Here is a 12,056-nt window from a genome sequence, read left to right on the forward strand (position 1 = left end):
TGCTCCGACTGCCAGTTGTTGACGCCAAAGGCTTTGCAGGAGCGGTCCCGAAAGCTGCTTCAACACTGGCAGTCGGCTCCACGCCGTTCAAGGTCCCGGTCGAGGGACTGGTCGCGGTAAGTTGAAGCATAAGAAGAAGTCGAAGAAGCATCGTCTCTCTTACACTTCTCCTCCTCGGTCGGCTGATCCGACGAGGATCGCGGGTGGTGCCACCCCTGCGGCTCTGCGTGCAGAGCCCGGAGGGTCGACTCCGAGCTTCACTCCTTTTCTGGGACCTGGAGCGACCCCGCCCAGCTTTGTACGTTCTATGAGGCGATGCATGCCATCTTTAGGCACACGACCCCGCCAGTGCACCTTTGGGCCCCGTGGAATCGGTTGGGGGGGGCCTAGGTCTTCGCTGCCGGCGGCTCCGGCGCCGCAGGCCCCCCCTAGGATCCAGGCCTGAATCCGGATTGGCGTCGGTTGACCTTTTTACACCTGCGCCGCTTCCGACTGCACCACTACTGTGCCCGACGCCGGTCGCCCCCCCCCTGCCGGCATCGACTCCAGCCTCCTTCCCGAAGTGGACACGGATCCGGCGCCGGGTGGGGTTTTCCTGCCCCTGTTCACTCCTGTGGCCACTTTTCAACCACAGTGGCACCCAGAGGAAGATGAGGACTGGGAGGGGTCAGGTGACCCTTTAACTGACCAGCTTTATCCTGAGCAGGACTGGAGAGGCTTCACCCGACCTTGGCATGTTGTCTCCTCCTACCGTGGCTACGGAGTAGGGAGCGTCATATGCTGTGGTGTTGTGTAGGGTGGCCGAGGCTCTTAACCTCGAGCTTCCTACGGTGGCGGTCAGGACTAACCTCCTGACTGAGGTGCTTCAACCGTCGGCGAATGCTTCAGAGCTCCTGCTTCCGTTTAATGAGGCCCTCACTGAAGTCCTTTTGAGGACGTGGTCCAGGCCCAACAGGGGGGCTCCCATGGACAGGATGATCGCCCCACGTCACCGCCCGGCTCCGGGTGACCTCACTTTCCTTTCCCAACACACCACCCCGGAGAGCTTGGTGGTCCAAGCGTCCACCTCCAAAAGTACCTTCCCTACCGCTCCACTGGAAAGGGAATCCAAAAAGTTGGACCATCTTGGCAAGAAACCTTTCTCTTCCGCCAGCTCAGGACTGTGGTCCGTAAACACCGCATTTCTCTTGGGCCGTTATTCGCACTCAATGTGGTATACGGTGGTGCAAGTGCTGCCTTACTGTCCGGAGGAGGCCCGGACAGTGCTCTCCCAGGCTGATGCTGCCGGAAGAGATGCAGCTAAGTTTACGATCCGTTGGGGGCTGGACACCGCCGACTCTCTGGGCAGGACCATTTCAACATCGGTAGCGCTGCAGCGTTACACCTGGATGAGGTCTACTGGCTTTTCAGGGGATGTCCAGAACACCTTGATGGACATGCCCTTTGATGGCCGTTGCCTTGTTAGCGACAAAGCAGACCACGCCCTAGAGCGCTTCAAGGACTCTAGGGCTACAGCCAAGTCCAGGGCCTCTCCTCCTGTCTGGCGCAGTCTGCTTTTCGCCCCTTTCGTGGCTATGGATGGGTGCCCCGCTACGTCCCACCCAGGGCCACAGGCCGCAGCAAGTTAACCCAACCTTCGCTCGGCTGGGGACGTGGAAACAACCAGCAAGGTTCCGGGGGCCAGCGGGTGGGCCAGTCGACCAACCTCCCCTCTGCAGTAGCCTCCAAACCTTTCTAGTCCGACCTTTCTGGCCCATCAAATGCCAGTGGGCGGCAGGATTCGCCATCACCTCCCCCACTGAAGCACCATCACGTCGGACGGGTGGGTTTTGCAAATAGTCCGAAGAGGCTACTTCCTCCCCTTCGAGACTACCCTTCCAGCCATGCCACCGAGATATCACCGCATGTCGGAGGATCATCTGGCCCTTCTCCAGCAGGAAGTTACGCTCTCTTGTCACGTTCCTGTCCCAGAAGTAGGTTGTGACTCCCACTACTTTCTGGTTCCCAAGAAGGACTAAGGGCCTGTGTCATATTTTGGACCTCAGGGACGTCAATCGCTTCCTCCGGAAGGAGAATTCAAGATGTTGACGCTTGCTCAGGTCTTGTGTGCCCCCAACCCGCAAGACTGGATGGTAGCGTTGGACTTGCAGGATGCTTATTTTCACATCCCCGTCCTGCCGGCCCAACGGCGTTACCTGCGGTTCACGGTAGGCCATGAGCACTTTCAGTTCACTGTGCTCCCCTTTGGCCTTACCAGCACCCCTTGGGTGTTCACGAAAGTGATGGCGGTGGTCGCAGCTCATCTGCGCAGATCAGGGGTTTCAGTCTTCCCCCATCTTGACGACTGGCTGTTGAAAGCAGGCTCATCCCAGGCAGTCGTCTCCCACCTCCAGAGTACAACCGACCTCCTGCATATGATGGGATTCTCCATCAATGTGCCGAAGTCACACCTGATTCCCTCTCAGAAGCTCCTCTTCATCGGAGCGGTTCTGGACATAAACCAGTTTCGGCTCAATCCTCCCGAACAGTGAGGCTGGGATATTCGGGCTATGATTCTGATCTTTCAGCCTCTGTCCTGGGTTTCGGTTGGAATGACCCTAAGGCAGCTGCCTCCTGCTGATCGTTCATGCCGGGTGGCATATGCGGGCTCCGCAGTGCGACCTGAAGTTCCAGTGGGCGCAGCATCAGGGCAATCTGTCCGATTGCATCCAGATCTCAGAGAGCACTGCCCAACAACTGCAGTGGTGGCTTACGAACCTGGATTGGGTCAATGGCAGATCCCTCTCCCTTCCCCAACCAGACCACACTGTGCTGACAGATGCCTCCCTTCTGGGATGGTGCAACCACATGGGAGAGGCGGAGATCAGAGGCCTCTGGTCTCCGGCAGAGTCAGAGCTTCACATCAACCTTCTGGAGCAACGGGCGATTAGTCTTGCACTGAAGGTATTCCTTCCCTCTGTCCGGGGAAGAGTAGTGCAGGTGTTCACAGACAACACCACCCCCATGTGGTATTGCAACAAACAGGACAGGGTGGGGTCGTGGACCTTATGTCAGGAGGCCTTTCGCCTCTGGACATGGCTGGAACATCAAGGCATTTCCTTGGTGGTTCAACACCTGGCAGGTTCTCTGAACGCCAGGGGGGGGACGAACTTAGCCGCAGGTGCATGATGGATCACGAATGGCGTATTCACTCGGAGGTGGTGCACGGGCTCTTTCAACAGTGGGGAGAGACTTGGTTAGATCTATTCGCCACCGAAGTGAATGCGCAATGTAAGCAATTCTGCGCGTTGGAATTTCCAAGGCGGCGCTCGCTTGGCGACGCTTTTCGTCATGAGTGGAGTTGTGGTCTGTTGTACGCCTTTCTGCCTATACCACTTCTGCTCAAAGTGCTAAAGATCAGGCGCGACCGGGCCCAAGTCATTCTTGTGGCTCCAGTTTGGGCACGAGGAGTCTGGTATCCTGAGCTGCTCAACATGGCCATCAATCCTCCGATCCGACTGCCTCTTCGGGAGGATCTTCTGTCGCAGCAGCAGGGGACGGTCCTCCACCCGAACCTGTCCAGTCTCCACCTTCTTGCGTGAAGATTGAGCAGCGGCAGTTGATGTCTTTCGACCTGCCTCCTGAAGTATGTGACGTAATCTTGGCAGCCAGGCATCCCTCCACAAAGACTGTATACGCCTGCAGGTGGAACAAATTTGTGGCATGGTGCACAGCAAAGGCTGTGGATCCCCTTTCTGCCCCTCTTTCTGAAGTACTCTTGTTCCTTCTATCTTTTGCCCAGCAGGGCTCTGCTCTGAGCACTATCAAGGGCTACCTTTCTGCCATCTCTGCTTTCCTTCGGTTGCCAGATCAGCCTTCTCTTTTCAAGTCCCCGGTAGTTAACCGTTTCTTGAAAGGCTTAACGTATCTTTTTCCTCCAATTCCATTCATTATGCCTCAGTGGGACTTGAATCTTGTACTAACTTATTTAATGTGCGCTTCCTTTGAGCCGCTTCATAACTGTGCTTTACGCCTCTTAACTCTTAAAACTGCTTTCCTGATAGCCATCAATTCAGTAAGACGAGTGAGTGAGCTCCAGGCTCTTTCTTCCAAACCGCCTTTCTTTTCTGTTCATCCGGATAAGGTGGTTGTCAGGATCCATTAATCCTTTCTTCCTAAGGTGGTCATTGCCTTCCACATTGGGCAGACCATTACTTTGCCCATCTTCTTTCTGCCTCCGTATCATTCAAAGGAGGAAGAGAGCCTTCACCATCTGGACCCAAACCGTGCGCTCTCCTTCTATCTGGATTGCACAAAACAGTTGGCTACGTTGGTGCAAAGAAGGGCCGAGCCGTACACAAATGCAACATTTCTCAATGGGTCGTTTTGTGTATTAAGGCTTGTTACTCACTGGCTAAAAAGGAGCCTCCGGTCGGGCTATGCGCTCACTCCACCAGGGTGACGGCAGCCACTACTGCCTTGGGAAGAGGAGTGTCTCTGAATGACATCGGTCAGGCGGCTACTTGGGCATCGCTGCACATGTTCACCAAACACTACTGCCTGGTCAGCCAAGTCTGAAGAGACGGCTTCTTTGGCTGTTCTGTTCTCCAGGACTTTCTGGTGTTATCTTGGTTCGCAGGCCCACCACTGGGGTTGGTATTGCTGGGGTATCTATTCTAAGGTAAGGAATCTATAACTAAGGTGTTTCTTTCGGATGCACAAGTTACTTACCTTCGGTAACAATATATCTGTAAGAAACATTAGTTAGTTATAGATTCCTTACCACCCCACCCATTCTTCCCGTTCTTCAAACTGATTTCTAGGGTTAAGGACATCTTTTCGGGGCCCTTGTTTTGTGCACCAATGGTCAGTGTCTTGCATGGCTCTGCATTTCTGGCACGGAAAGTTGTGTACAGAACTGACGTCTAAATAGCTGCCGCAACGTCATCCCGGCGACCATGACGCAGAAGACTGACGCAGAGACGACCAACGCCCCCTTCCGACGTGCAGAGGTACTCCGGACGAAAAACTTTCCGAATCCAGTCTGGTGCCTGGGGGTAATTCTGAGGTAGATGTATCGTTACCGAAGGTAAGTAACTTGTGCATTTACGTCTTACCTGGTCTTAAAGCACAGAGAAATTTGCTTAGCACACCCATGATGGAACATAGTGCTCCATTATTTCATTACCAAATCAATTTGAAACATTAAAATGTTTTGGAGGCTTGCTTGAATGGTTTTGTCTATTCCTTTGTTAACTGGTAGTGAATGGAATGCCGTACCACAGGTCTCATTCAGAGATGCTTACCAAAGACGCAACAGGCAAAACACATTTGTATAGCTGCTCCATGCTAAATCTCTCACTTGTGTGTCCTCATGCCAAAACACCTGTCATTAATCAGCTGAAAAAACCTTACATGCTCTGTGAAAATATTAGTTGTCATTTAACAAGTTCTTTAAGTTGAGAGGCAGTTACAGATAATTGGGCTTAAGCAAGCAATGTGCCAAAGCTAGAAGGCCAGTAGTCTAGAATGCTTTACAACACGTATCAGCAATTCAGGAATGATGTTCCGGGCAAGCCTGAGACCTGCAGACTAAGATAGGCAAGGCAGGTAATTTATATTGAATAATGCAAGTCTGCTAATGCAATATTGTGCAAGAAGAGTTTCGAGCCTAGCTTTAGCAGGACCTGACTCCTGATGTATTTTGAGAAAAAGCAATGGCAATGTAAATGAGCTCTCGATAGGTTAATTGTGTATGACTGTATTTTATGCAGATAACATGAAAACATCATGGATTCATACCTCCTCAAACTACACTGGGCATAACTTTCCTACAAGGTAGAATTGCAAACAGGTGAATTTATCTAAATGATTATACTATCTGATTTGTTTAGAACACACAGTCTCAGTCCTGCCTGAAGTGCTTCTTGGAGTACCACGGATTGTCTCTCATTTGGATATGGATGGCCGAGCTGGGAGATGGAAAGGGAAATTCCATTGGCAATCTCAAGTTACAGCTGGAGGTCAGTAACTAGGTGTTTTTCTGAAATTATTCATTTTTATAAATGATCCTTCCCACACAAGCATATATCGTGTTCGTGCTGCTTTTGAAAGAAGAGTTCGCATTGATGCCAGTGGCAAGGAAGGGGCAGCTGAATATAGTTGCACAGGGTTCCCCTCCTATAAGACAACAAATAAATCATTTTGGGTAAGCCTTGTGCTATTCAGTTGCTCTTATAGGTTTAGTTGAGGCCTCTTCTGCAGCTCTTCCCTTTGTAGAGGATGTGTCTGCCCATTCCACCCAAGACATTCTAATTGTGCAATACCACTGTTTGCAAAAATAACTGGCTCAGCATTGCTAAAAGAATCGAATTTAACACTCTCCACTTCCCGAAAAAAACATGCTCTCATGCCATTTTATTATTAGTTATAAAGATTTGTGGTATCTCTCAGTGGCAGTCACCTTTTGAGTTTTCAGAAGCCTATGCAATGTTTCCAAACTAATTCTTAGACCTTTGTTTTTCTTTAATTAGATTATAAAAACGCTGGAGTGCTTGCCTATTCCCAACAAAAACATGTTGGAAGAGAGCAAGATCCTTCCAATTATCCAACGTTGGTCTCAAACCAAGATTGCAATCCCACAATTTAGTGAAGGAGATGGGTATTCCAGTGAAAGCACATCACGAGCCCAAACTCCCCTTAACATACCCGATCCCTCTGGCAAATTACCAGCTGAGGTTGATCTGGAAACTCCAAGAAAGCTGATGCTTCGAAGACTGAAGATTGTAAGCGAAAACAGCATGGACAGTGCGGTTTCTGATGCAGCAAGTGAGCCAGAGGTCAAAGAAGTGAAGGACTTGATAGATGAAGTAGCTGAGGGAAAGGAGGTAGTGCTGCAGAAGACCACCACTCTGATAGATGAACATTCAACCCTGAATCCTGAATCTGCCTCAGCAATAGACCTTGGCAAACCATCAGCCCTAGAGTCTGAGGCTGAACCAACAGAAGGGGAGAACAGAGAGGCCAGTGGGCCAAAGCTCGAAGATGTATCAACTATAGAAACACCGTCTCAGGATGAGGAGGAAGGAGTGTCTGACATTGAAAGTGAGAGAAGTCAGGAGCCGCCGGACAAGATAGCAGATATGAGTGACTTGGCCACAATGCTGTTGGATTGCTGGAAAGATCTAAAGGTAGGATTATTGTTTTGTGTCTGATTTTAATTTTAATGATCAATGTTGCTTGATGTGTAATGATGCCCTTCAAAAGTTTTAGTTGTCTGTAAGTGCTCATCAGCTTCCTTTGATATGTAGTGAAAAGTAGACCCAAAATAAATAGGATAGGAATAAAACTGTTGTGTTTATCAATTGTTAGAAAAATGAGAAATATTGCTAGGAGCATTGTCATTATGCAGTAGCCATCTGCAATAGCAGTACAAGTTGAATCATTCGACTTTGTGTTGAAGCATGGGAGGGGCAGAATTTTAACATACATTTTGAGTTATGCATAAAATGGTATTGCCTTGTCTTCTAAATTAGGAAAAATTATGGAAATGTCAAATAGATTGACAAAAATCAGTGAAAGACTCGGGTAAATACCTGTGAACAAAGTGACCAATGACTCCTATTAACAAGTAACAACAAAACACTGTTCCATTAAAAATTATACAGTCTTTATTCTTGAGGGTATGTTGGATCTGATTTTTGAAGTGCACCCTTAAATGCAGTAGATGTATATGGTAGGGAAATGTGAGAAGTAAGGTCAAACTTGTTTCCAAAATATGTGCTTTCCAAATCAGTGTTGTTACGTTTCTTAATGTAGTAAATCCTTAAACGCCGTAATTTCTGTGTCTGGTTGTCTGCATTATGTTTTTACGTAAGGAGTACTAGAGTTTGTGCAAGGAAACTGCATAGCTTTGCTAAGCAAATTTGTAAGTGAAAACATGAATAAGAATAGTGCTTTTTTATGTGTGTATTATTTTATTTGCTGTTTGCTCAAAGACACAATATCAAAATTTAAAAACTGTATTAATTGGCTTGTGTCACTTAACATTACAGCGCCAAATGCGACAAGATTATTTGCACATGGATTTATAAGCTTACCAGGGTAAAACATTTTTTTAAATGGGTAATCTTTTTATTCCATTAAATCAACTGTTTTCGGTATAGGGAGTGGTCCTTGATGTGGTGTTCGCAGTCCATGTACATTTTGCACTGTCAGCAAACTACTTAGAAGTGCACTGCAACAAGAATCATTGAGCCATCCAAGACGACCAGTCTCCAGTGTGGAAACTCATCTAGAGCTGCATGCAGTTTCTTTTTTTCGCAAAGGAGGATGCAAGCACACTAGTTCACTTTCTGGGTGTCATTAAGTTGTTTAAACTGTAAGGAGGTACATTAGTTCACTTAGTGCCCCCTCTTTATGCAATGCTAGCTGCTTATCTTTTGACCTTGTTGGGGAATCTTTGGCCTTTGAGCCACTTTCGATTCACAGTCTAATCGGTTGAAGCTTGTACTCTACTCTTCAGTGATATGTGATGCATACTTCTGTTAGTGATGGGTCAGGAACATTTCATAAACAGTGCTATTTGCATTGTATAATCAACTGCAGGTTGTGCTAGTGGAATAAAAAATGTGTTGAGATAATCTGACTCTGGCTGCATATTTTTAAGTTCAGTCTCTTGTACTAGGATGCAGAGAGCCACAGGGTTAAAACGACCTAGCCTGTTGCAGTAGTAAGACAGAGTTTATTCTGAACTCGCTTTACAGACCCCTCTCCGGTCTTTCCTTACCTGCTGCTCATGCTCCTAAATTCCAATCACAACATTCCCCACACATTCATAAGATATTGCACAAAGCTAGTACACTCAAAATATTTGTACAGCACATGACATTTCACATCCATGCAACACAGGCACAAAAACTCAAGACATAATTCACCTCACTCTGTCACCCTAACTCAACAAACACATAAAGAAGAATAAACAAATGCAAAAATATTCCAGTACATACATCAGCCCATCTAGAAATGTAATGATTAACAATAGCATACTTGTGCTTTTTCAGTTCCTTGAATGGATCCAAAAGTCTACAGTTCGTTTCACCCACAGTTCAACGGGTACTTCCGTTGGTTGATTTCTTTTTTCTGTCCACCAAAGCTTCTCCATCAACCTTTGCTTGAAGCTTGTCATTTCGAAATGCCCTCTATAGACATTCAGTAATTAACTCCTTGTCCTACGTGGTGGCACCATTTTTTATTATCCTATACAACAGTTTCTTTTTAACTGAGATTTCTTAACTTACTTTAGAAAAAGCATATCGATCACCTGTTAATCTCCTTTACACAGGCCACCTAAACATAGTTGACAAATGTGCACCTTATTTACAATTTTATTTTTGGAGTTCTTCAAGCAGTTCTTCTATGACTCTATTGTCACCATACTCTGATATATTTGTTATCAAACATTTCCAGCCTGCACACCCAATTAGTGCTACCTAGACATACAATCTGCTCATAATTTTCATGTATAAAATTGAAATCCTTTTCTATCAGCTTTGTGATGAGCCTAATGTTTCTAGCTGTTTTGGAACCACTCTAGATATGAAGAAGACATTTGTGTTCCATCCTCAGTGTGAACCTTCTAACTCCTAAAATTCTTAAATCTATTTGCAGCCTACACACAGGTTAGTGACTGTAATGGAGTACGATTTCTCAACATTTTTCTGAACCTTTGACCTAGAAGATACTATTGACTCACTGCCATCACTATTTTGGGTAATCACTGCTCCTAAACCTTTACTACTGGTATCCACAGTATTACAAATCTTATTGAGAATTGGCGCTCAACATAGATCTGTCTCAATTGAGTAAACGCGTGATCTTGTTCCTCATTCCACAGAAATTCAGACTAAAATTGTGAATAATTTACAGTAAAAAGGACATCACTTCCTTCTTGTTGTTAGTACCAGATGAGTTCTCTATAGCCTTAATCAAGCTGTCTTTGTAAATAATATCATTTGGTGTCAAAATGTGTCCAGTTATTCAGTCTGTCATTTAGCAAAAATGCATTTGTTCTTCCTCCGCCTCAATCTCGTCTTTCAAGATTTCCAAAACTTCTTTCACTTTAGTGTTGTGTGCTGCCTTATCTTTAGCAAAAATGAAGATATCCTGAAAAATTAGCAATTCTTTATTCCCCTTAAATAAAGTAAACCTTATCCTTTGAAATATTGAAGCAGCTAAAGCCAGTTCAAAGGTTATCTACCAAATTGGAAAATTGCATCTAGCCTTATAAAAACCATTAGGTACTGACACCCTTCCGCTAAAATTTATGACAATATGCAATTCTTAACTCAAACTTTATGAAAAATGTCCACCTTGTTCAATAGCTAACTTGTCTTTGGTTCTAGAAGGGGATGCTCTTCTACCCACATTTCAGGGTCGGGGAAAGTGCAAGGACAGTGCCAATTGTGTTGTTTAATTGACTGTTGGTTGTGCTGGCGAAATACGTGTTTATGAAGAGATGATCTGATTCTGGTAGCCTTTATTAAAGCTAGACCTTTTGCACTAGGGTGTGGAGTGCCACAGCCCTGAGAGAAGAGCCAAAAGACAATCTCCTGAAGCTTTGTGCCTCCGGATCCTCTTGCCAGGAGCTTAAAAAAAAGAGAACAATTTTGCCTGATTGGGCATGTTGACCTATTGGTGCTTCCCTTAAGGAGCAGTGTCAGTTTACCCTCTTCTCTAGGATGCAGTCTGTTAAGGTATATTTCCCTGCTTTTCTCTCACTGTTCTTAGGAAATGGCATTTAACAGAGTTTTCCATGTCATTTTTCTTTTTTAGTCTTCTAAGAAAATAAAATTGCCTTTTTTTTTTTAAAGAAAATAAACAAAACATGGTCAATATAGCTTGCAGTAGGCTGCAATAAATTGGTTTCATTTTAACAAATTGGCTTTTCTAAAGCAAAGCTTATTTTATTAGTGCTCCGGAATCTCACCTGTTGGCAAGACATATCACTTCCTAAGGTTTCAATGAACATTCCCCTGAAAGCGACTTTTTACTTTTCCATAAACATCAGGACATTCCAACTTTATCCATCATAAAAGTTGCTGTTAGTAGGATCTATGGCAGACAGTTCTTGGGAAATGACTTCACCTCAGTCAGTGATAATTGAAGCGCTGAAACAAACAAGAGTTGACTAAAAATCAAGATCTCATTTATCAACCCGCATTGATGGTTCTCAATAATGGGATCTTCCTTAAAGTCATGAACACTTAATGGCCCTGTCTATGTGCAAGCTGCTGGCACACTTTTTTTTAATAGAGTAGATGCGGTCTCTCTTTAATAAAAAAATTTTTAAAGAGTATTTCTACATCATGCTTAAGCAATCTTTTTGGATGTTCCAACATTATCAGTCTGTGAAGAGCTGAAAAGGGATCCTATCTCTTAGGATTTTGTAGTTGTCTCTTCAGAGTTCCAAAGTTCAAGGGCGTCAAAGTTCATTTGAAGTATGTGGCCCTGTAAGTTTGCTGTACTAATTTGGTTTATGTGACATTTTGCAGAGTAGAGTGTCCTGTTGGTGGATAAACAACAGTTGGAGACCTTGATCGTTGTAGCCTAAAAGGTTACTTTAGAAGAGATGGAGAAACCTTGCCACCGGGCAACCTTGAACGATGCATATAATTAGAATGTTGTAAGGTGAAGGATGCCAGTTTGTCTTTCTTTTGGAGGGAAAGTCTTCTGTAGGCAAAGGCAGAATTTTTTAGCAATTCCTAGATCTGCTTGTAATGGAGTGTTTTCTGGTATCTTCACTTTTGTCTTGCGAGGGTGAGACATTAACACTAGAATACGGAGTCTCTGCCCTTCCAAAGGTTGTAACTTTTTCTACATTGAAGGAGGGACCAACATATCAATTGGGAGTTTTGACATTGGAGGTGTTTTCAGTGTCACGTTTCTTTGAGAGAATCTACAAAATCAATAGTCGTTAATGGTGTGTTGGTCTCTAAAGATGCACACTACAATGGTAAATCCTTTGACAGACATTAATGGGAACAGTGGTCCAAATTTCTGGTGTTCCTCTGGATTCC

General features: G+C 45.5%; 1 protein-coding gene across 3 annotated transcripts in view; it reads left to right on the plus strand.

Annotated features, from left to right (window-relative positions):
- The window catches only part of SETD2 (SET domain containing 2, histone lysine methyltransferase), a 1,034,666-nt gene that overhangs the window by 516,493 nt on the left and 506,117 nt on the right, over window positions 1–12,056 (plus strand). For all 3 annotated transcript variants that reach the window (XM_085628742.1, XM_085628741.1, XM_085628740.1), the window contains 2 exons: window positions 5,874–6,002; window positions 6,513–7,169. In XM_085628742.1, coding sequence (XP_085484868.1) covers window positions 5,874–6,002; window positions 6,513–7,169 — 786 coding nt within the window. The remainder of the gene's footprint in view (window positions 1–5,873; window positions 6,003–6,512; window positions 7,170–12,056) is intronic.

The sequence above is a fragment of the Triturus cristatus genome, chromosome 10 (genome assembly GCF_964204655.1).
Source record: "Triturus cristatus chromosome 10, aTriCri1.1, whole genome shotgun sequence".
In the NCBI taxonomy this organism is placed as follows: Eukaryota; Metazoa; Chordata; class Amphibia; order Caudata; family Salamandridae; genus Triturus; species Triturus cristatus.